The sequence below is a fragment of the Micropterus dolomieu genome, linkage group LG21 (genome assembly GCF_021292245.1).
Source record: "Micropterus dolomieu isolate WLL.071019.BEF.003 ecotype Adirondacks linkage group LG21, ASM2129224v1, whole genome shotgun sequence".
Lineage (NCBI taxonomy): Eukaryota > Metazoa > Chordata > Actinopteri > Centrarchiformes > Centrarchidae > Micropterus > Micropterus dolomieu.
The window spans coordinates 6,839,803-6,863,336 of NC_060170.1; the positions used below are offsets into that span (position 1 = coordinate 6,839,803).

Below are 23,534 nucleotides of genomic sequence, written 5' to 3' on the forward strand. Positions count from 1 at the left end.
TTACACGCCTTCATCTCTTCACGCCTGGATTATTGCAACAGCCTTTTCACCTGTTTAACCCAAAAATCTATTGATCGACTCCAGACTGTCCAGAACTCAGCTGCCAGGCTTTTAACCAGAACAAAGAAATATGACCACATTACTCCTATCTTAGCTTCATTACACTGGCTCCCAGTATGTTTTAGAATTGACTTTAAAATTCTATTGATCACTTTTAAAGCTCTTCATGGCCTCTCGCCTTGTTATATTTCTGACCTTTTAGTCCCATACGCACCAGCACGTACCTTGAGATCCTCGGGCAGAGGTCTGTTGTCTGTTCCAGAGTCTCGACTGAAAACTAAAGGGGACAGAGCGTTTGCTGTCAGGGCCCCGAGGCTCTGGAACAGCCTGCCCGAGGAAATCAGGTCGGCTGAGTCAGTGAACTCTTTTAAGTCCCTTCTTAAAACATACTTTTATAGGAGAGCTTTTCCCGATCTTATTTGACTTTATTTTATCCCTTTTATTTTATTGTATTTTACTAATTTTATATTAAATTTTCATGCTCTTATCTTTTTTTTTGTATTATTCTTTACACTTGTTAAAGCACTTTGTAACTTGTTTTTGAAAAGTGCTCTACAAATAAGGATTATTATTATTATTATTATTTGTGGCCTGCTGGAGGTCATTTTGCAGGGCTCTGGCAGTGCTCCTCTTGCTCCTCCTGCTCCTCCTTGCACAAAGGCGGAGGTAGCGGTCCTGCTGCTGGGTTGTTGCCCTCCTACGGCCTCCTCTACGTCTCCTGATGTACTGGCCTGTCTCCTGGTAGCGCCTCCGTGCTCTGGACACTACGCTGACAGACACTGCAAACCTTCTTGCCACATTCGCATTGATGTGCCATCCTGGATGAGCTGCACTACCTGAGCCACTTGTGTGGGTTGTAGACTCCGTCTCATGCTACCACTAGAGTGAAAGCACCGCCAGCATTCAAAAGTGACCAAAACATCAGCCAGGAAGCATAGGAACTGAGAAGTGGTCTGTGGTCACCACCTGCAGAACCACTCATTTATTGGGGGTGTCTTGCTAATCGCCTATAATTTCCACCTGTTGTCTTTTCCATTTGCACAACAGCATGTGAAATTGATTGTCAGTCAGTGTTGCTTCCTAAGTGGACAGTTTGGTTTCACAGGAGTGTGATTGACTTGGAGTTACATTGTGCTGTTTAAGTGTTCCCATTATTTTTTTGAGCAGTGTATATGTTGCATTTTCAATGTTAAAGGTTGATCTAATTTTAACTACACAGCTTATTCTACAGCAATGCATCATAATCTATAAGATCAGTTGCATATAATGGAAAAACTCAAGTAAAGTAGAAGTAGCCTACCTTGAATTTGTACTTCTGTACAGTAGTTGAGTGAATCTACTCCAGTTATATTCCACAAGTTTAAAAAATACTGGAACCAGCCAATAAATGTTGTGTTTTTTTTAATACTAGATTATGAACTCCACCAATGTTGGTAAAAACGTCAACATGCAGAGGATATGGCCTCAGTGTCCTCCATGGTAACTAAGGTCCTGCTTATTTAATGAGATGGAACACATACATTTTAAAATCCTACACACTATAGGTTTAAACATTAGAATAACTGAATATAATGCGCACAAACTTTTTATTTCAACTATCTCATCTTCTTAAAATGCTTCTTCCTAAACATATCATTTTCGTTATCAAGGCAGCCAGAATGACGAGCCTCCAGCTGAGTGCGAAGGAGGAGATGGTGGAGGAGTTTCTGGATGCTGCAGCCAGAGGAGACCTGGCCCAGGTGTCCACGCTGTTGTCCCATGTCCCCTCGCTCATCAACCAGACAGGAAATAGCGGCTGGACAGCGCTGATGCTCGCTGCTCGCAACGGACACTACTATGTGGTGGAGGCCCTGCTGTCCCATGGGTACAGAGAGATGAAATGAAGACAATACATGGTTTTGTTCTTTTATTATTTTGTTTCAAAACCAAAACGGAAAAACAGATAAACGGAAAACAAAAAAACAAATCTGTTTTTGTTTTTCTGTTTTAAAACCAAAATGGAACAACAAAGCAGCTGCGTTTTGTTCTTTCTATGACCGTTGTTGTATCCCTACCAGCACAATAACTCCAAAACAAGCTGACAAATAAACAATATGTATATTTAAAAAAACAATTAATAAAAGAATTTCAAGCCACATTTCTAAATGTTTGGTTTGACCAATATAATTATAATTTTGTTTCATTTGCTAGATTAATATAAATGTAAATAAATAGCAGTCAATAGAATCGTGTTCCCCCCACTTCCTACCCTTGGATAGATGGACTAGGTTGCTTCTCCTGAACTCTTTTCTCTGTTTTCCATCTTCAAGCTGTGACAAGTTCTCAGTGAACAGTTCGTCCCAGACCGCTTACGATATCGGCAAGTTCTGGGGCCACCGGCACATCTCCGACCTGCTGGGACGGACAGACGACAGTTGCCAGCAAGTCCTGCCGGGCTCTGATCTCAACCAGCAGGAGAACTACTTCAGCAGAGAGACGCTAGACCGGCTGAGTGGGAAGAGGACGGACAAGGTTTGGTTGGAGGAAAAACAGAGCGACCCAAATACAGTTTACCTCCTGTTCTCCAACCTCAACCCCATGGTCAACAGCTCTCAGGAGGATGACGATGCAAAGGTACGTGGGTGAGGGCAAATGTTCCTGATATTTTTCTTTGAACCAGTATGTTTGGAAATTAGATTTCAGACCATTCTGCTGTACACATCTTAAAACAATCACAATGTGTTTATTAAGTTTAAGTCTCGTGTTATTAGCAACACAGAAGCTTCAAGCAGAATATTATCAACATTAAAGCTGATTCTCTGCACCTGAAATGGTAATTTGTGTAAATGAAAAGGGACCAAGTAAATTCGCCCAATATTTGGAGATGGTCAGACAACCTTTTCAAGAGCAACGGGATACAAAAGGCATCATTCAAGTTAAAAGGGATAAATAGGATGCCTAAGGACTTAGACCTGAGGCAACGTTGGAGAACTAGCATGAGACAGCTATCCAACCAAATACTATCCCAGCCCCTCCCATCAGGCCTCCCTCTAAAGCCACTCCACCAACACATGTTCATGCACAGTGAGTGCACAGGCAGAGTGCACGCAGGCAGGGAGGCCTGTCGCAGGACCTTATTACAGTCCTGCGACAGCCACAGATACTGGAATTTGTGTCAGAGCATTTGATTTGTTGATTGCTGTCGGGATGTAAAGAGAATTTCAACGAATATAGCTAAAACATACAAGCTTTAAGCTCTGAAGATGTGGTATGTGTGATTATAACATAATAACAAGAATGAACCTTCAAAAATAAATATTTTAACACTTTTTCAATGGGAACACCTTGCAGAGTCATTGTAACTGTTTGTTTTTGCCCTATATGAATATGCAAATTCAGGTGGATTTAATATGAGCTTAAAAAGTGTCCAGAACAGTAAAGTATCATATCATCCGCATAAAAAAGTAGGCTTGTAATCATAACATTTAAAAAAGAGCCAAATCCAATTTTCTACTAAAGTCTATGTAAGATAATGGTAGCATAAGTTGTATCAAATGCCTTGGAGAGGTCTGTACTAGTCCTTATTTATAGAGGTCATATTATGCTTTTTGGCTTTTTACCTTTCCTTTACTGTGTTATATATCTTATTTTGGTTTGCAAAGTGAAAAAGTCCAAAGTCCACCCCAAAGGGAGTTACCATCTCCCACAGAAAACACTGCTCTGAACTGCCTAAAAACCGCTCGTTTGTAGTCCAGCCTTTAGTTCCGTAACCTATCTGCATCACTATGTAACACGCGTCATAATGCTCGCCTAGTAGCTAGCGTGGCATGCCCTCAAAAACACTGGTGGAGAAACACACTGAGCTGCAGCACACACACCGTGAAAAGACGTTCGCCTGCTTCCTCCCCTCACCCCCACCTTCTCTACTAAACATTAGATACCCTCCTGGCAGTCAATGGATATAAAGTTGTTACAGTGATGTAAATACAGTGCACAGTTAAAACTTTAAGTATGAAATGTAAATTTGTTGCAAATTAATAACTTACCACTCTGAAACATCTTGCTCCAGTCTAGTTTGCAAAGCTGGTTTGGATTGTTCTGCATTGTTTTGGCATCATGTATGGCTTAAACAAAGTCACAGTTAACGGCTGAAGCAGCTTTGTTTTGAATCACAATACCTTGCTTCTCAGGACCGGCCCTAATGTGCTTCTGATTGGCTAAGAGTCCTTACCTAGGTACTGCGCAAGTGCAGCTCCCAAAAGTGTTTCTGCATTAATGTGCAGTATGACAAAAAGAAGTTTTTGAAGATTAAACCATGTAAACATTGTGGTACAACTTCTAAATATAATTATGAACCTGAAAATTAGCATAATATGACCACTTTAAAACTTTGTTTTCAGTTTCAGTCAGGAACCAGAGGCAGCTGTGATGCTCAGAGAGCTTATTTGACACGCAAAGAAGATTCATGTTATTGTTGCCACCTGTCGAAATCCTGGAAAATTGAAAGTCACCACCTGATTGAAAAGGAAACTAAATACAGAAATATGCAGATATGCTTTTCATGTGCGGCCAACAGCTAGTAAAAGTGACATTGTTGGTCAGTCTGACTTTTTCACATCAAAGATTCAAGATGTTATTGAATTTTTTGTGAATGAATGAATTTGTGATTCCAACTCTTACAGGTTGAGACAAAGCTGTGTCGGTTCAGATATGAGGCAGTTAAAGACCTTCTCCAGAAACCTGCGACTGTGCTCATTTTCCTTGGAGTGGAGAAGAGGAAAAAACCCTCCTCTTCCAACTCCTCTCAGACAGTGGAGGGTGTCCTGGAGCCTCCTGCCTGGTTTGCCATAGGCACAGATGAAGACGCTGCTGAACTTTTTAAACGCTGCAGAGAAAAGAACTGCTCCTTCCCAAAGATGCCCAACAGAGACCTGCTGAAATTCAGTGAGGAAGAGGCCGGTGAGGAAGAAGCAGTATCTTTTTACAGGCATCTGGTCTCAATTAAAATGATTTTATATGACTCGCGCTTTTGATTAAATAAGCTGAAGTCAACAAACTAGCTAATCTTTGTTCCCTGTCATCATCCTGCAGGAATTGTGGCTCAGGCTCGATCGGTGTTGTCCTGGCACAGCCGTCACAGCTTCTGTCCAACATGTGGTAGCAGCACCAAACTGGAGGAGGGAGGATACAAGAGGAGCTGTCTGAACTCCGACTGCCGGAGCCTGAAGGGGGTTCACAACACCTGTTATCCACGAGTTGGTACGAAGCTCCACCAACACCTCACCTATCTGCTCTTGATAAAGCTAATTATACTGAGTCTGTAAGCCTGCAGTTTATCAGTATTCAAAAGACAACATCCCCTGTGAATGTACACATTTAAAGTCAGTGGACATATGCATTTATTTTTTGTGACAGTCTTTTACAAAGATGGGAGCTGATGTCATGGGAGTCCAGTTTATACCAAAATGGAGTGGAAACAATTAGTCCATTAACCGAGTAGTTGTTTTTATAAGCTGAAATTACAGAAGCTTGAGCTCAAATAAGGACATTTGCTAGTCTTCTATTTCTATGATAATAAAGTGAGAACCTTTTGAGTTTTGGTCAGACAAAACAAGTGGTTTAAATATTTTTACTCTCTTGTAAAGGGGTGACATTTTACAGACAAGTTTATTAATTATTAACTGAGAAAATAACGGGGTGTATATATATAAATATATAATTTTTTTTTTTCTTTTTGTTTGATATACTGTAAGTGCAGTTCTTCTCTTGTTTGTCTGTATGTGTGTTTTCAGACCCAGTGGTCATCATGCTGGTGATCCACCCTGATGGAAACCAGTGTTTATTGGGAAGGAAGAAGATCTTCCCAGTCGGCATGTTCTCTTGTCTGGCTGGATTCATAGAGCCTGGTAATTAACACACACATAAACAAACACATTGCATTGACTCATATGAATTACCTGAGACTGACTTTAACCATGACTTCTACATGCCTCAACCCAAACCTGTGCCCAACCTTAACCACAAACCAAGTGTTAACCATAAAATCTATTACTTTTATAAGCTTTTTCTCCCTCAATGGGAAGTGAGTGTGTGAACAGGTTTATCTCCCTACAGTGTGATGAACATAGAGAAAGAGGTCTCTCTCTCACACACACACACACATACACACTGACCTCCTCCCCCTTGTGTGTCCCTGCAGGGGAGACGATCGAGGAGGCGGTGAGGAGGGAGGTGGAGGAGGAGAGTGGTGTGAAGGTCGGACCGGTCCAATATGTCTCCTGCCAGCCCTGGCCGATGCCCTCCAACCTCATGATTGGCTGCCTTGCTGTCGCCATATCGACCGACATCAAAGTGGATGAGAATGAGATCGAGGAAGCCCGGTGGTTCCCACGGCAACAGGTACAAAGATATGCGATATGACTGATACCAGTATAATAATGACATTAATAATAGTAGCACTACCACTACTACTGAATACAACCATTAGAATAATAATTTTAGTGTGATATATAACACTAAAGGCTGTAATAATGATAATATAAATAAAAATGATGATGATGATGTTAATAATAAAAAAAATATATGTATTAAATATACTACAATAGCATAAATAAACATATTGGTGTTATACATACATGTTGTATTTTAAGTTCAAAATTAAAATTATAATTTCTAATGTTCACATAAAATAAAAGTTTTATGCAAAATGAATGATAAAATTAAGTTATGTAAGAAAAATAATAATTATAATAAAAAAATCTAAATTACAGAGAATTAATTGAGCATAGCTAAATGTGTGTATATTAAAAAAGGTTTTGGGAAAGTTGAAACTGAATTGGTTTTGCTTTTCAACTCCTATTACATTACATGACATTACATTAATCCTTTTACACTTTTAGCATAGTATTTGCACATATTGTACGTTTTTAACATGTATCTACAGAACTGCAGAGTGTGTCCACACTGCTTGCTAAATCTGAAAATTAAGGGGGTAAGCCACAGTTGGAACAGTGAAGCCGACCAAAGCCAGCACGGACGGTTCCATGTAGGCACAAAAATTACATCAAAACCCTGGAAACATCCTGTCGCACATGAGAGATGTAACTGTATTGCTTAGATTATAAACTCTGTGAATCTAAAAAAAAATATATATTTGGCCATCAGTGGTGTTTGGCAGGTGAGCCTTGTAGGTGGGCTGATTAATCAGTGATGATCCGAGTGAGACAAACACACTGAGCCATGAAACTTTTTGTTGGTGCAGCTACCAGAATTATGGTGTTTCTGCCGTTGCTCTACGTCATTAAACCACGGTTATGCTGCACGATCATGCGCAGTAGACGCTGGTGCCGATAGAAAGTAGCCCAGTAGTAGTATTTTATTGGTCCAAAACTGGCTTCACTGCTCTCCATTCAGATCTGTGGGGTGGTTTTGTCCAGTAATATACTGCCTATGCTTGAATTGCATGTCTTTCTCTCTGGGCTGTGCATCCACAGTAAGGTGGCGTTTTTAAAATGCGAAAAGTGAGTTTTTGTCATCTCTGACTTTATGTGTGGTCTCGCATGTCAAGATAGCTGGACTTTGTGAGCGTGATCTAGTGATTTTATCAACAGCGGGAGTTACTGATCACAGTATTTATGACTCACAATCAAAGCACAGAAAAACAACAAGCAACAGAGCATTAAATATGTCTGTATTAAAGCACAGTTAAAGTGATGATGGAGAGCAAGAGGAGACAGAACGGAGGTTTACAATTAACAAGTGTGCTGCTTTTTCATGAAACAAATCAGTGCGGACCACATCTTTAACAAAAACAACCGAAAAGCACTGGTGTTTAGTGTGGACGCGGTCTCAGTGTTACAGAGAGATAGAAATCAAACTTTTCTTTGTTTTTGTTTAGGCAATTGAGTCCTTGCTCAGAGGAGCCTCTCCGGCCTTCACCGTCCCTCCCAGACAGACCATCGCCCACCAGCTGATCAGACACTGGGTCAGCATGACCTCTAATCTCTAACACTTGACCTCCCAGCCAGCTTAGGCAGACTGTATGGAGGTCTGCCTAAAAAAAAAAAAAGCAGCAGCTGTGTGAACTGTTACTGCTTTATTACAACAAACCAGCTGCCAGTCAAGGGAATCACCAGATTCCTCAGGTTGTATCCAAATCATTTCAGTGCAGTGCTTGTGTCAGTTCAGATCTCAGGTTTAATTTTACACTTGGGAACTTGCTGTGTGACAATGGATCTAATAACAGACAAGTAAAGGTTAGGAAGAAATGGAGAAAGTACATACTGTTAGAGACCAGACAAATGCAGAAAGCTTAATATCTGCAAGCTGTATTTACATCACTCAGCTATTAACAGAAACAGTTCTATGAGCCAAGTGGACCGTGGCTACATTTCCAGAGTTCAGATAAATTATAACACCACAGACATTTAAAGAATAAACCTTCTATTATACAGTAACAAAAGAAACTATTTTGATGTTGAAGCATGATGACATTTTTACAATTAGACAAACTTTTTCAGGAAAGAGTTTCAGGCATCAGCTTTGTCGGATGGATTTCTTTCTCAAATCAAATGTCAGCCATCTGTATTTATGAAGTGTAGTCTAATACAGTACACTTAGCTAAGAAGATTCATTAATTGATTATAAGAGCAAAACAGATTTTCTGCTAATCTATGCGGTAATGGATTAAATTTTATTTATATGGTGCCAATTCATAACAGAAGTTATCTCACTGCAGTTATCATGTAGAGCAGTTCTAGACCGTACTCTTTGAGAGGGTTGACAGGATGATGCCTGTACAATTTCACTACACCAAAGTCAAAACAGCAAAATGGCTGATCGTTGACGCTGATGTACAACCTTTCCATAAACTGAAATGAACAGGAAATATTAAATTGCTTAATATAAGTACTTCTCATTGTCTGTGGCAGCATTTTGTCTAACATGTCACTGTTGTAAAAGTAAGGATGTTAACATGGTAAACATTAGTATGGCAACACAACTGTATGCATGTTTTCCCCCCCTTGTATGTGCTGTCATGCAACAAAAGTCCTTGTCAGAATCCAGGAATGTTTTGGTCACCTGTGTCTTGGACTGATTAGACCATGGTAAAATAATAATAACCATGCTATCAAGCTAACATTCATTTTATGGGTTATTATGCAAACGTTAGCGTGATAAAGTGCTAAATGTTTCCTGGAAAACATTGAAAATGTTAACACTGGCTATAGTGGCTAACAAGCAAACTGAGCACTTTCACACCAAAACCAGCTTTTGTGGCTAAAGTTCAACTAACTGAACTTTACCACCAAATACACTGATGCCCACAACATGTTTAATGCATTTGCAGCAACAGTTTTGCTGTAAAGAAGAATGGTGGAAAAGTTTATTTTGTGTATTTTCCTGACGATGAATATGCAGAGTTTTGTAACTCTGTTCTTTGATCGTACTTGAGTGAAAAATCAAGAGGACAAGGATACCAGAAGAAACTCAATATTGTGATGATTCACATTCACAGTCTGTTGCATTCTAATTAGCTACTTTGTAGGATTATGTGTTACTCTTCGTTCTGCATACTACCTCACACAATTGTTGTTTTTACTCATCTCGTCTCGTCTGAAAGAGGCGTCACAGGTTGGGCTGTAGCCTCTTCTTATTTTTCCATCTGTGCCATTGACCGAGCATGGAGTACTGAAGTTGGTGGTTCTGTCTGCAGGTTTTTCAGTAAACAAACTGTTTGCTACATAAGTAGGCTCGCAGATCAGATAAGAACAGTTGCTCCGTCCACTCACTGTTTCAACATCTTTTTTCCCCAGAAAGGAAGAGTTTACTTCATATTCTGCCTCACAGGTCATCTGACAAGCACAGTGACTGTTTGTGTTAGCCGTGAGTTCACGAAAACAGCATTTTACAGCAGTTAATTTCTGATGTGACGTCTCTGAAAAGTCAGCCTGTCTGCTCTCTTTCTGTGGAAACCAGCTGTTAGCTTCATGTGTCTGATGCAGCAGAGCAGCGTCAGCCTCTCGGCTCTCCTCAGATATGAAAACTGTGTCAGGATGACAGCAGTTCACTGTGTAGTCAGGGTGACAGGAGGACTGGGCACAAGCTAGTTGATGCTCTGTGGTTATTGGAGCGTCAGAGACATACTCTGTGTCCAGTTCGAGGGTCGACAGTCTGACGATGAGGTGACTGATCAGCAGCACAGAGGTGTCTTCATGTAGGTCCTCTTCTGAGGAGGGCTGGGAGTTAGGACGGACAATGATAGGGCTTCTCTCCCCGAGCATGTCCGCCACCTGGAAGTCCTCTATGTTCAGGATGTTTCTCTCTGCAGTTTTCTGTTGAAGGGAATAATGGACTAGATTTCAATCAGGTAGGTGGAGTTAATGGATTTAAAGTGTTGCTGATATAAAAAAAGCTTAGATTTATGGCAGGATAAACTAAAACTTTTGACTATTATACTGCTCAAAACAGAGTACTTCATTTGAGATGTAATGGACTAAAGATGAAGACACCAGATCTGTCTGCGAATTTTTTTTTTCCATCAGATTGATTGAACGATGCAGTCTTAAAAACAAGACATTCAATGGCATATCATAAAGCTTCAGTGAAGAATTGGAACAAACTTACCTAATTCACTTCTAAATGTCATGAAAATTAAGAGTTAAATAAAGTCTGGTTACAGGGATGGAACCGAAAATCTGTCATACTGTAATTCTAAAGAAATAACTGCCTTAAATCAAGTTAAATATTTGATTTAACTCGACAAAGGAAATTGTTATTGAACAGATAAATTTTAGACGACTCAAAGTTTCATGCTGTAAAAACTACTCTATCTGTCATGATCCTGTCTGTGTTTCTTGTTGGGGAGTCTGGGTTTTAGTTCTATATCTTTGGATTTTGTGTTTTCCCTTGCCCTTGTGGATTCTTCTTTGGACTCAGCCACTGCTTGTAAGTGCGCTCACCTTTGGTTTGTTTAAATAAATCTTTGAACTATACCTGCCAGCCGTGTGTCCTACATTTGGGTCCTCCAACCTGCCTCTCCACACACTAACTGTGACATTATCTGCCAATCAGATGAGATTATTTAATGTTTTCAAATATAAACTTACTGTAACAAAGAAATTTATCTGCCGTATCCTGTCTTGTTTCAAGATACTGAGACTAATTTTCAGAAAACTGCGCAGGGAAAAAACGGGGATTGTTAGTCTTGAAAGCAGACTGAACTGAAAGTGACCCAGTTGGATTCGGCTGTAGAGCTGAGTCTAGCAGAGTCCCAGATGACCTGTGATAAAACAGGAGCAAAACAGTAACAACCTGGTTTTAAGAAAACCAAATTCACCTGGTGGTTTGGGTCCATCAGCCACTTGCCTGTTGTACTGCTCTGAGGGTTGGAGATGAGCGGGAAGAAGTATGACTTGTACCTAAACAGTAATTGTATTATAGATTAATTTTAATTGAACAGCTGGAGCAAGAAAGTCAAGTTTTTTTTTCTAAGGACTTTTTTGTTTAATTTGAGTTTCGTGTGTGTGTGTGTGTGTGTGTTGACTCACACAGTCCTGGACAGGATGGAGATGACAAACACAGTAACAGCCAGCAGCAGCAGAGGAGTCGCTGTGGCCACCACTAGTACCTCATCTGAAATGGAAAAATATCCATTGTTAGTCCCCTTCCAATTCTAGTTAGATAGATTATTCTATTTTAATTCATTATCCAAGATATAATTTCCCAGATTTCCATCTTAGATGTCAATTTAATCATTGCTTATAAGCATTATAGAAAAAAAACTCTCACAAAGCAAGAAAACCTAAACTCAAGATCCCCCTGGCTTGTCCTAATTCTTCTTTAATATCCAATAGTTCAACCAGTTAAACTCACCAAAATGTGTTCTCACAAAGATGATGTTTCTGGAAACATTATCAGCCAAAAGCAGAAGAGAATACTCAGTGTTGGGTTTCAGGTTGAGGAGTTTGTGCTGCTGTTGGTCTGGCCACAAAGACAGAGCTGTGGAAGAGAGAGTGTTCTCTGCATTTATAGGTAGATTGTAAAAACCAACTCAAAAATGTCACTTACATTCAGTCTGATGCAGAAGGCAGAAGTTTGGACAAAAGTGTGCTGCACAAGTTTCAAAATAATGAACCAACAGATTTACTTTCCGCTTTCTAACCGCAATGAGTAATACTTTTACATATCTTAATCACTCTTTTACAGTCCAACCATCATTACTATTTAATTTACAAAAATAGGTATGTTTTTATCAAGAAACTTGTATTAAAAATATCATATAAAAACTAAAAAAATAAACTATTTTTGAAAATGCTTTTTTTTTTTTTCTTTTGCATTTATTCCTATTGTAACAGAGTGGTGACATAAAAATTAGCTAGGAGTTAAAATCTGTCATTATACTGAGACTTAAACTGAAGAGTGACTCCAGAGACTGATGCTGTGACCCGTTTCAGAAGGAAACTATTAACCTGTTAGTCTCTCGGTGTCTTTCTTCAGCAGCACGCTGTATCTGTTCACTCTGATTGGTCCAGACGCCTTTCGCCACGCCCAGCCAACTGTCACTGTCGTTTTGGTCACACCCACCACATTCAGGTTTATCGCCTCCATCAGAGCTGAGGGAAAAAAAACAAAATAACATATTATACGATTATTTACTTTTTTCAAACTCAGACTCATTTGCTTTGGCTCATTTTCTGTGAAGAATATATATCAGAACACATTTTCAATGAAAACACGCTGTACACCCCCCCTACACATCAATCTGTTGTACATATATACTAAATATCTGTACCATTTTTCATTTAGTCTATAGCAACATCACCTTCACTGTCTGTACCTCTGTGTGTATATTGTGTAGGCTGCCTCCCTACCCTCTCTCTCTCCTTACATCCCTCTCTTTTTCTCTCTCTCTCTCTCTCTCTCTCTCTCTCTCTCTCTCTCTCTCTCTCTCTCTCTCTCTCTCTCTCTCTCTCTCTCCGGTCGAGGCAGATGGCCGCCCACCCTGAGCCATGGTTCTGCTCGAGGTTTCTGCCTCTTAAAAGGAAGTTTTTCCTTGCCTCTGTCGCCTAGTGCTTGCTCTTGGTGGGAACTGTTGGGCTTCTGTAAATAACATAGAGTACGGTCTAGACCTGCTCTTTTATGAAAAGCGCTGTGAGAAAACTGTTGTTGTGATTTGGCGCTATATAAATAAAATTGAATTGAATTGTAAATAACGTTCTGTGTAAATTCTACAGCATGTACAATATTCCAGTTTAAAACTCAATGGACCAAATGAATTGGACTCATTCCCCAAATAAATAAAATCTAAGTCTGCAGTTTCACTTTGAACTGAAGTCAGCAAACTCTGTGTTCTGTGTTGTATGGTGTTCGGGTCTGTTGGACCCGTTTTCATTTTTTATCAAAAGAAAAATTATACGATTATTTACTTTTTTCAAACTCAGACTCATTGGCTTTGGCTCATTTTCTGTGAAGAATATATATCAGGACACATTTTCAATGAAAACACGCTGTACACCCCCCCTACACATTTACATTACACACAGGATGTCCGGGTCCACTGGACCCGAGGCTAATAAAAGTGTGGAAACTGTAGGTCCTGTGTACCTTTACTCTGTCCTCCTCCTGTCAGTGTGTGTGTGTGTGTGTGTGTGTGTGTGTGAGTTTTGTGTTTCTGCACCTGCCGTTCCCGCACAAGGTTGCAACATTGTTGCAAAAAAGTACCAACACCGTCTGCTCTCACATTTTACCCTCTGTCTTGTGGGAACCAATATTTATTTTCTCTAAATTGGGGGCGGGACACAATAAATATAGCTTTACCAGTGTGGTTTCTTATCACAACTGATCAAGATGGCCAAAAGATTAACTGCTCAGAGGGCCTTGCAATTGATTTTGAAAGAGACAGAAGATTTTGATGATGTACAAGAAGAGGTTTCAGAATGTGAAGATCACATTTCTGACAATTCAGAGTCTGACAGTGACTTTGAAGAAGAGGATGAGATTGAGCATCACCTAGTTTGCTCAATCTCGCCTTTTGTTTCAGGTATTTTGATATTCTCACTGTGCATATTCACTCAATCTTTTGTAACCCTGGTTTTGAAAAGTGCTGAATAAATTAAGTTTTATCTAACCAAGTTACTCTAATAAATTAACAACATCTTATACAGTTTCTTTTTTCCCGTCTTGTTTTATTGGTCAAATTTACTTTTTACTTTTTACAAAGCAAAAATCATGTGATTGGTTTAACCTGTCTTTCTTTCTTATTTTCTGTATCAAACTATCAGGCTAGCCTTATTCCATTTTTCATTCATTCATGGTTTAAAAGGGGGAGGAAACTTGTTCACTTGTTGCACTCGTTCTGCCCGGATACAATCACCACCAGCACAAGTTTTCATCTCTTCTAACAGTGACCACGTTTACCTCCCTGCTGCAGACTGGCAGGCAGTGACTGAGCGGGTCCACACTGCTGGTTGTAGACGGGGATCACTCTGATCAGGTAGGATTCATCATGGTCAACATCTGTAAACATACCACATGCACAGTTAGAATACACTGTACATGCCCTGAAAAGAATGTACTGTGTGTGTATATATAGGAATAGAATATTTATTTTGCCTCTTTTGTCCCGCAGCCATTTCAGAGTAAAAAGCCCACAGAAGCTGCTAAGGTTGACACAATCACATTTCTCTGCTGGGAGGCATTTACTCCGAAGCAGCTGCAGGAAGTGTTTGGTGCATGCAGCTGCTTAACAAAATAACCACGCACAGATGATTGTGTTAGATTATAGAGGAAATTAGAGGTAAAAAAAACCAAAAAACAGTTTTATGCTTCTTTCACTTGATGTGCACGATCCAGCATTCAATTTCAAGGTGTGTATAAAGATTTCCCCCAGTTAAAGGAGAAGGCTGGCAATATTCTGTTATCGACAAATAACTCCCATAAACAAAAACAACAATGGGGCTCACAAATATATAGACATTTTCTAAATCTGCTGGTCAGTCACTGTAGTTTTTATCAAACATTACTCAGGATGAAATTGTGCATTTGCTGGGGACTATTTTCAGTGGCGGAATAATCCACATTTGGTGCTCTAGTCGGTATTTGGGGCAGCAGGACGCTGTAGGTGGGATTGAGTCAAAAGAAACTCACTGATGTGTTTAAATAGTTTCTGGACAACATTAGAGCTCTATGGCCCAGCCTGTGATACACACAATACAGTCACTGTTGATTGGACATTTGAAGTGGGCGACATTTTACTCTTTGGCGTAGTGGGACTTCCCGAGAAGCTCGGGCACCTTTCAAGCAGACGTGTGCAGAAAGTAGCTTGTCAATGTCAGTTTTTGTGAACCAACCCATCACAGCCTGGATGGGGCGGGACACTTAAAAATATTGACAGATAGGCTGGATAGATTTACACTGGTGCCTATTTTTATTTCCACTTCAAGCACTGGATTGGAATCTTTTCATTGGAAATCATTTGTTGACAATAAAAAAAAATAGTGAATGTCACCAGATTTATTCTTGATCAAAAGGGTAATTTGTTTAGTCACTGGACCTCTTTTGAACAGTCCCTAACCAAAAATAGGGTGGTTTCCCCTTTTTTAAAACCTGTTTGCAAAGCACAATGTCTCCATTTATTCTGGGTTACGCACTGACCTGCCATAGAAACATCAGCAATGCAAATTGCTGCTAAATTTGTGACATCTTAATACATACATCTTTTGTCTAAAACAGGACATACTGTACCTTCTCTGCTTTAGTTGAATATTTTTCGAAATGGATAATTCAGAAAATAGTTTTTGATATAGCTGAAAATTCCAAGTTGCACCTTGTATGACAGTGGAGTTGGTAAAGCTGTCCACTGTGGTCCAGCGGCTGAAGGATGGACGAGTCTCAGGGTGCCACTGGACAGCAAAATGACTGACAGGCAGGACTGAGGGCGGGTTCTCCCATTGGATCAGAAGACCTTTCATAGCCGGGAAAGAACTGGACACCCACAGGTTTCTGACAGAGGGGAGAGCTGCAAAAAAACAACAGGATTATTAGTGTTTAGCAATTCCCTCTATGTTCTATCCATATACTGGATATATAATATCATTTACCTTAAAAAGCCTAAATCAGGTTAAATCAGTATTGTGGATTTGTTTATATACATGTTTTAATGAGTAAAAATGATGTAAGAATGATGGTTTGATTATTTTAAAATATCAATTCAATCAGTTGTTCTGGGTGAGTTTGCATGCGTCAGGTTTCTAATCTTTTGTCAAGTCAAATGGAAGTGTATGTACTGTTATTCAACTGTTTTGTTCACTAAGATCGATCAATAATGATGTCAATATTGAGGAAAATAGTTCAGATTTAAGCCATTAACATGCAGACCACAGTTAGTTGCAATCTAACACTGCCCCATTGTCCTACACTGTTTAAGATCCTTTCTTTTTTAAAACACACGAAACAGGCATGATTCAACAGCTGCATTTCTGTTGACGTTTTAACCATAGACTGTATATAAAAAGGATTTAGCAAGTAAATAAGAACCGAAGTTTAACTGGCAGAACATTTGGCTGGAGAGGTGCTGCGTTGCAAAATGTTTTATCTGAACATCATGTCACTGCTCTCTTGCTTCCTTCTCTAATCAAAAACACGAAAACATGCACAAGCATGCACCCGCGCACACACACACACATACACACGAACATGGTAAAACAAGCCCACACACCCACGCACACACAGGATATTGTATAAGTTGAGAGCACAAGCTCTAAATCTGATAGTGTCATTTTTAGACACTAGTAGAATATTGATAATCATTTGCAAGTTGATAGATAAACATAGCGGGGACGATAGGTTAGTGTGGGGGATAGGGTTACTGTGGGCATGGATCTGGAATGACTTAGAGCTAGATGTAATTTTATTATTGATATTTTTTTAAAGGAATCAACACCAAATCACTACCTTGTGAGATATCATCCATAGATTCCTAGAAGACATTTTGCAGGACTGTAATAACCAGTGTGCCACTCACTGTTCAGTCTTAGTGTGTCAACGCTGAGGCGTGCAGCAGGTCCGTAGCCGGCCATGTTGAAGGCTGAGACTTTGACGCTGTAGTTCCCCTCCTCCACTACCAGGAGCGCCATCACCTCTGTGACATTTTGAAGTAATCTGTCTTGCAGCTGCTGCTTCTTCTCTGGCTTGTAACTTACCTGGTATCCAAGGATATGACCTCCGGCATCACGGAGCTCAAGATCCTTCAGAGAGACATTTTCAAAATAAATTTTATGCCACATTTGATTGGAGACGTTTGTTTGAAAGTTTTTGACAGACTCCTAATTTTGATTTTACACTGTCTCAATCTGCATTCTTCCGTACTCACACTTGCTATTGTGCATAAGTGCGTTCACACTGACATGTATGGCAAAATGCAGTAGACCTACTAATACCACTACATATGAGTACCTGGATGCTCTACTCATAACAGTCAAAATGTTCAGTTTGGATACCTGGACACACCCTCAATGGCTGCCATATTGGCTACGCAGCGGAAGAGGAAGGACCACCAAACCTTTTGATTTTCAAACTTTTGAAAATTGCGGCCAAGGAAGCTGCAGCGGTTTCTATAGGAGAACTAAGTAAAGCTAAGTAACAGTAAAAGCATGTTCATTTTTTATAAAACTGAACTGAAGTCAAGTGAAAAAACAAGCCGGCAGATATTTTGGCGGGCAACAATCGTGGTCAAATGTTGGCGGTAATGATTCAGTTGCAATTTGCCATCAAAAGGAATTGGAAGAAGAAGCGGTCAAATGTTGTGACCTTCATTTTCAGTAAGCCCACGCAATAAAAACATAGTGTACACAGTGTACTACATGGAAATGTACTAACGGAAGCATCAAATATGAGAAACAGCATTAGTTTCATTCGTAGTCTTTTGACAAAAAAAATGCATATTAGTTTTAGTCAAATTTTAGTTGTTAGATTTTTGTTATGTTTGTAGTGTTAGTCAATAAAAACTACAATCATGTAGGTCTAGTTTTACTCCGTGAACGTTTGTCTCATTTTTATCTTAAGTAATCCATAAATGTGTTGCTCTTTTTTGTCCAAGAGCTGGTAACGTTAGCTTACAGACCTAACATTTCTGAAAGGGGGAGATGCTGCCGCAATGATACGCCAGGTCAAACTGCTAATTCAACTCCCAAAGGTTGGGAGTAGTTTTGTGTGCAGGGTATTACTGTTCCACAAATCAGGAGCTACAGAAAATGACTTATCTTGATATGCTGAAAAGGTATACAAATTTATAGATTACTATTTCAAGTATATTCTATGTACCTTCCACATGAGATGAAGGAGTAAAGATCCACCAGAGTCGTTTTTCTCCACTCTGTAACACACCTCTGGAGGCCTGGAGGGCACTGGCAACGAAATAGTACAACATTAAAACTGACCAACTGACACCGCCTCTCTCTCTTTTCTGCCAGGTATGACAAGAAATAAATTTTTTATTATTTAAATAGTTTCAGGAAGTCTTCTGCTCAGTTTCTCCCCACTATTTTTCTTGTGAATCCAGCCCCCAGCCTATAATTTGATCTCTGTGTGAAGGTAAACTGTTACCCCTGTCCAGCGTCCTTGCGCTGACGTCAGAGCTCCAGTCGCTCCAGATCCCAGAATGCTCTCTGCAGGCCACAGCAGCTCTGTAGGCAGTAAAGGGCAGCAGGTCTTTGATCACGTAGGTCAGTGTCTGATGTTGATGTACAGGGACAGAATCTATAGCCTGGAAAGAAAAAACAGAGAGTAAAGAGCACAAGGGAAAAACTGACTTTAATTCAATTCACTAAAATTATATGGGCTTCGTTGGAATGAAAGTTTAAAAAACAATGTTGCCAAAGCATGAAAGAAAAATCCTACTAATCACAGTAATAGAGTTAGGGTGGTATTTGGTGGTAGCTAATTCAATAAGGGCATTTTCTCAACACTCCCTTTCTGGTTGTAGATTAGAGGTTCATTTACATGAAATTTAGCCCCAATTTTGAACTTTGTTTTGTGAGGTGACTGTTGAGCTCTCTGCTCTCCCTTCTGACAGAGATTTCTCATCATTGCATTTTGTTTTGAGGGCTCCTAATATCACCTTAGCTCTGGTAAAAGACGGGTGCGAAGTCCAAACCAACACTGAAACACAGAAAGGGTTCGCAGGAGTAGCCCAACTGCATGTTTCAAAACGTTTGCTGTAATGGCGTTGTGTGGGCTCAAACTCGTTCACACATTGCAGGGACAGGGATTGCATCTGGGTACAAGCTGATCCCCATATGTTAAACTTTATTTTAAGTTTAAAGTCCTTAAATGTAGAGTGCATCAGAAATAAGGTAATGTAAGTCAGTTCAGTGTTCTCACATGTAGCCTACTAAGAGTGTTTGTATGACGCTAACCTTGGTCCACGTGTGAGTGTTGTTGACTCTGTAGCGAAGCCGACAGCTGCCGTCATCACTGCTTCTCCAAGACACAACAACAGAGTCCTCAGTGGAGCCACGTACAGTTAATACAGGCTGAGAGGGTTTGACTGAGCAGAAGAGACAAGGAGACCAGGAGAGGAGAATTGAACTACTTTATCATAATTTCACTTTTGTCTAGCAGTCAGTCTGTGGATCAGTCTGAGCTATCTCACATACTGCAGAAAAAGCAGAGGAAGACAACAGTTAGCTGGCACTCATGTCTGACCGCTAACCTGCATCATAAAGAACCACAGTGTGAGGTTTGGACCAGATCTCCCGCCCCATGATGTAGTTTCTCATTCTCGCTGTTACATTGAGGACGGCTGCCGGGTTGAAGATTCCCTTACATGAGATGATTTTATCCCTGCTGAAGAAGAAAAAGAAAGAGATGGAGAAAAATCAAAACGGAGATTAAGACCTGAGGGATTAGTTGTCAATATTACACATCTGATCTAAAGCAGTTGCTTAATCTTTACACTTTATTTCAACACTTTTCTAAATGAAAAACAGCACTTTCACACACTGGCTCCTCTACATTTCAGAAAAAGGAAATGATGAGCAGTTGGTTACTGTATGTTGCTACATATACAGAGCCTGTAACCGGAGTACAACTCGAGAAATGAATTTCAGTAGAAAGCTGTCTCAGTGTTTACCTGCCGAAGATGAGCGAGACATAAGAATTAGTGTGGCTGTTTGTCTCCTGACTCCACTCACATGTCATGGATTTGTATTCTATCTGGTAGTAACAGGACATGTTCAGGGTCTCTGCAGCAAAACAACAGAAGGATCCGGTTTTAACAACACACCACACTCATGAGCCCACATTTCATTTAAAATAGGACAAATGGTGTCCCAGTTATGGCCTTTTAAACTTTAAAAATATTTTTTTCCTAAACCTTTTTTTAATGTTTTAAAGTGCAGAGCTATACCACAGTGTGCCATTCTTATGTGCTTCATCAAAGTTGGACTGATGGTGTTGATGGTGGCTTGCAGTAGCCTAAGTCCTGCCGCTTTTTTTATTTATCAAACATCTTTTTTTTTAGCACTTGCATTTCACATATATCACGGTTGATACATTCTGTACTCATTTATACCTAGTAAATGCTCCATATTTGTATAGCGCCTTTCTAGTCTTTTCGACCACTCAAAGTGCTTTTATACTACATCTGCATTCACCATTCACACACATTCATACTGGCGGAACAGCCACCAGACTGGGGGGATTGAACCGCCGCCCTTCCGATTAACGGGCTACCCGGCTACCTCCTGAGCCACAGCTGCTATAGTAGCCTATACCTAGCATCTATCATTGGAGTCGTAGAAATAAGAAGAAATAATGAACAAACAAAATAAAGACCATCAAAAAAACTAATAATAATATTTTGTTTAAAATATTTATAAAGATAAACTATGCGCTCTTTTAGTCGACAAGTTCGAGAGCCTACTAATGAGCGAGGTAATGCTGCTAACATCATAGCCAGCTTCAGGTGTTGTAGTCCTTTAATCACATGGACTCATGTTGTGAAAAGAAATTTTGCCCTGCCATTCTCTTCTCAGGAAGTACAACCATTAACATTTTTAAACATAGTGCCTGAAGGACACAGTTCAAAAGTGAACATTTTATCCTTACGCAAAATAACCCAGAACAACAAAAATTATTAAACCACTTCTTACCCAGCACAGGCATGTTTTCATTTTACACGTAGAAACGCACCCACAAACCCGATTTAACCTGATTTTGGCTTTTTAAGGTGAGTTAGCCAGCATATGGACAACAAGTAAAGGGAAATTAGTAAATATTTTGAAGACTAGGTTTGAACTCTTCAAACTCTGTCAGACTAAGAGGAACCAGGAAAAAACAAGACCAAACCAACAACAAGAACCAAAAATCAATATATCTGACTGCTGTGTGTGTGTGTCTGTGTGTGTGTACTCACTCTGTATAGATGAAAGTGGCCGAGGGGCACAGTCTCTGAGGTCAGTGACACACACTCGCTCATCCTCTCTGCATGGCTTCAGATCAGAGTACCTCACTGTCACTTCTGACAGAAAACAAGACTGACGATAAGGAGTGACACCAAAAACAAAACCATTCTGCTTTCATCTAATCTGAGTCTGCAAGGTTTCTTTATTTTGAGATGACTAAATACTGTATTTACACTAAAATGTAGGCTACCACACGAATGTAACAAGTCTTCAAGATTTACAGATTACGACCTTTTCATGTATTTTTTATATATCATTTCTATTTTGGATTCTGGATAGTTTTAAAGGCTTGAGGGGGAAGCCTTTAATAATAACTTCAAATTTTACAATCTTAGAAGAGAAAATCACTTTGTTGACACACACACCCCATCAAACCTGTGACAAGGGGCCACATGTAGATAGTGTTTTGTTTTCAAGGGGCATCAGCCATCAAGGTTGGGAACCAGTCCTGGACATGAGTTATTCCATGAGAGTTTAGTAATTGTACATGGCACAGACCTGGAAGTGCACATAAAGGTTTGAACCCATCATTTGATGGAATCAGACCTCTGCTGCTGAATTCAAGAACACTTTGCAAAGTAACTAATCTTCCAGGACTAATCTCAATCCCAATGCATCTCTGAGAAAGGTAATTTCAATTCTAGACTAAGCTTAAAACCCAACCATAAGGTTTAACATTTAATTAACAGCAGCATGTTAAAAGGTGGCATTTATTAAGAAAGGTTTGTGGGAAACTCACCATGAGAAAAAACACAGAGGAGGTTCATGACTGCCCAGGTAGCAAGGTGCCATGTAGGAGACCAAATGTCCATCTTAATTGGTGAAAATTATGCATTCAAAACAGCTAAAAACCTCCATCCACTTTCTACACCGGCTATCTGAAAAACCTACAGTGTTACCGCTCATCTGGTATAAATAATGAGGAAGCCATCAGACAAACCCAGCCTCTCTACAGATTGAGCCACTGAGATCTCTGTGGAAAGGAAGTTGCTCAATGCCTTGAAGCGACACCCATCAAACATGTGTTCCAATTTTATTTGTCCACAGCCGTCCATGAAAATGAACCTGCATGCCATTGGAGTGACCAGATCATAAAAACAATTAACAGGCAGTAGGGGAGACCGGGGGCAATTGTAACACACTCAATTTCTCCAAACAGAAACAAGCTAAAGTGATGACACTTAATCTGCACATGCTCAGTAGGATTCTCTCACTGCCTATTGAAAAGGAGCAGGATCATTTCACCTCAGCAGAAGTTTTTAACAAAATACTTATTTTGAGGTATGAACGTAACTTTTTGGATGTTCAGTATTTTTCTTCTGGTGTCTGAAGTTTAAATTACTACAAATTTAAACCTACATAGATTTCATCTCTAGGTTATTGAGTAACAATTAACACTAACAAACTATGCTAATATAGTTGTGGCTAGCGGGCATACAAGATTTTATCATGGCTGCAACATCGGGGGCAAAACACTGTGTTCAGTGATGTTCCAAGCCACATGGCCCAATGTAAGCAGCTTGTTTGTCTGTGTTGACTACTTTTGTTAGAAAGTGAACATATTTCACTAAATTTAAATGGAAAAATACATTAACAAAGGGTGTATTAAAAGAAATGGATTTGTTCTAGTATAAAAAAATCATCAATTAACATAGGTCAACTTTCTTTGTGTAAAATAATGTGTGTTTTATATGTCTTTAACAGAAAGTGTGAATGTTATATAGGCCTAAGTCTGCAAAAGTAAAGTTCCTTTCAATTTCAGTTTGTCTATATTGTGGATTTAAAGTAGTTGATTGTATAAGACCCAGTAAAACCAAAGAGAATGACTAGTTCACTTGTGAAAAGCAATTTTATGAAGTTAGAACAGATAATAGAGCACAGGATGCCTGACATCTAAAATAATTTGAACCATATAAAAACACTGGTTAGCAGTAAAGTAATTACTATGAGGTAGCCTAGGCTTTTACTTGACATACAGTGGGTTAATATGACTTATTTTACAATGTGTTACAACTACCCCTTTGGAACTAA

At 39.6% G+C, this 23,534-nt stretch overlaps 2 protein-coding genes across 2 annotated transcripts; one reads left to right on the forward strand and one right to left on the reverse strand.

Moving 5' to 3' along the window:
• Positions 1-1,419: 1,419 nt before the first annotated feature.
• nudt12 (nudix (nucleoside diphosphate linked moiety X)-type motif 12) lies at positions 1,420-11,033 on the forward strand. The gene is made up of 8 exons (XM_046035196.1): positions 1,420-1,539; positions 1,710-1,924; positions 2,370-2,673; positions 4,722-4,998; positions 5,131-5,298; positions 5,832-5,945; positions 6,239-6,438; positions 7,937-11,033. Exons 1-8 carry the CDS (start codon positions 1,519-1,521, stop codon positions 8,045-8,047), a joined length of 1,410 nt encoding a protein of 469 aa, XP_045891152.1. The 5' UTR covers positions 1,420-1,518; the 3' UTR covers positions 8,048-11,033.
• LOC123960452 (interleukin-6 receptor subunit beta) lies at positions 8,218-22,441 on the reverse strand. The gene is made up of 15 exons (XM_046035195.1): positions 22,243-22,441; positions 21,455-21,559; positions 20,171-20,282; positions 19,751-19,884; positions 19,455-19,585; positions 18,643-18,802; positions 18,361-18,443; positions 17,063-17,285; positions 15,866-16,057; positions 14,458-14,556; positions 12,510-12,653; positions 11,914-12,039; positions 11,589-11,673; positions 11,378-11,459; positions 8,218-10,373 (listed from the first exon to the last, which is right to left on the reverse strand). The coding sequence occupies exons 1-15, from the start codon at positions 22,313-22,315 to the stop codon at positions 9,615-9,617; spliced, it is 2,508 nt and encodes an 835-aa protein (XP_045891151.1). The 5' UTR covers positions 22,316-22,441; the 3' UTR covers positions 8,218-9,614.
• Positions 22,442-23,534: the final 1,093 nt, after the last annotated feature.

Excerpts from the sequence above, each read along its gene's own strand:
- nudt12 (XM_046035196.1), top strand. The coding sequence starts at position 1,519 with ATGGCCTCAGTGTCCTCCATG. Across the intron at positions 1,540-1,709 it reads TGGCCTCAGTGTCCTCCATG|GCAGCCAGAATGACGAGCCT; the intron begins GTAACTAAGGTC and ends TTCGTTATCAAG. Across the intron at positions 6,439-7,936 it reads GGTGGTTCCCACGGCAACAG|GCAATTGAGTCCTTGCTCAG; the intron begins GTACAAAGATAT and ends GTTTTTGTTTAG.
- LOC123960452 (XM_046035195.1), bottom strand. The coding sequence starts at position 22,315 with ATGGACATTTGGTCTCCTACATGGCACCTTGCTACCTGGGCAGTCATG. Across the intron at positions 21,560-22,242 it reads CCTCTGTGTTTTTTCTCATG|AAGTGACAGTGAGGTACTCT; the intron begins GTGAGTTTCCCA and ends GTTTTCTGTCAG. Across the intron at positions 19,885-20,170 it reads GTCTCGCTCATCTTCGGCAG|CAGGGATAAAATCATCTCAT; the intron begins GTAAACACTGAG and ends TTTCTTCTTCAG.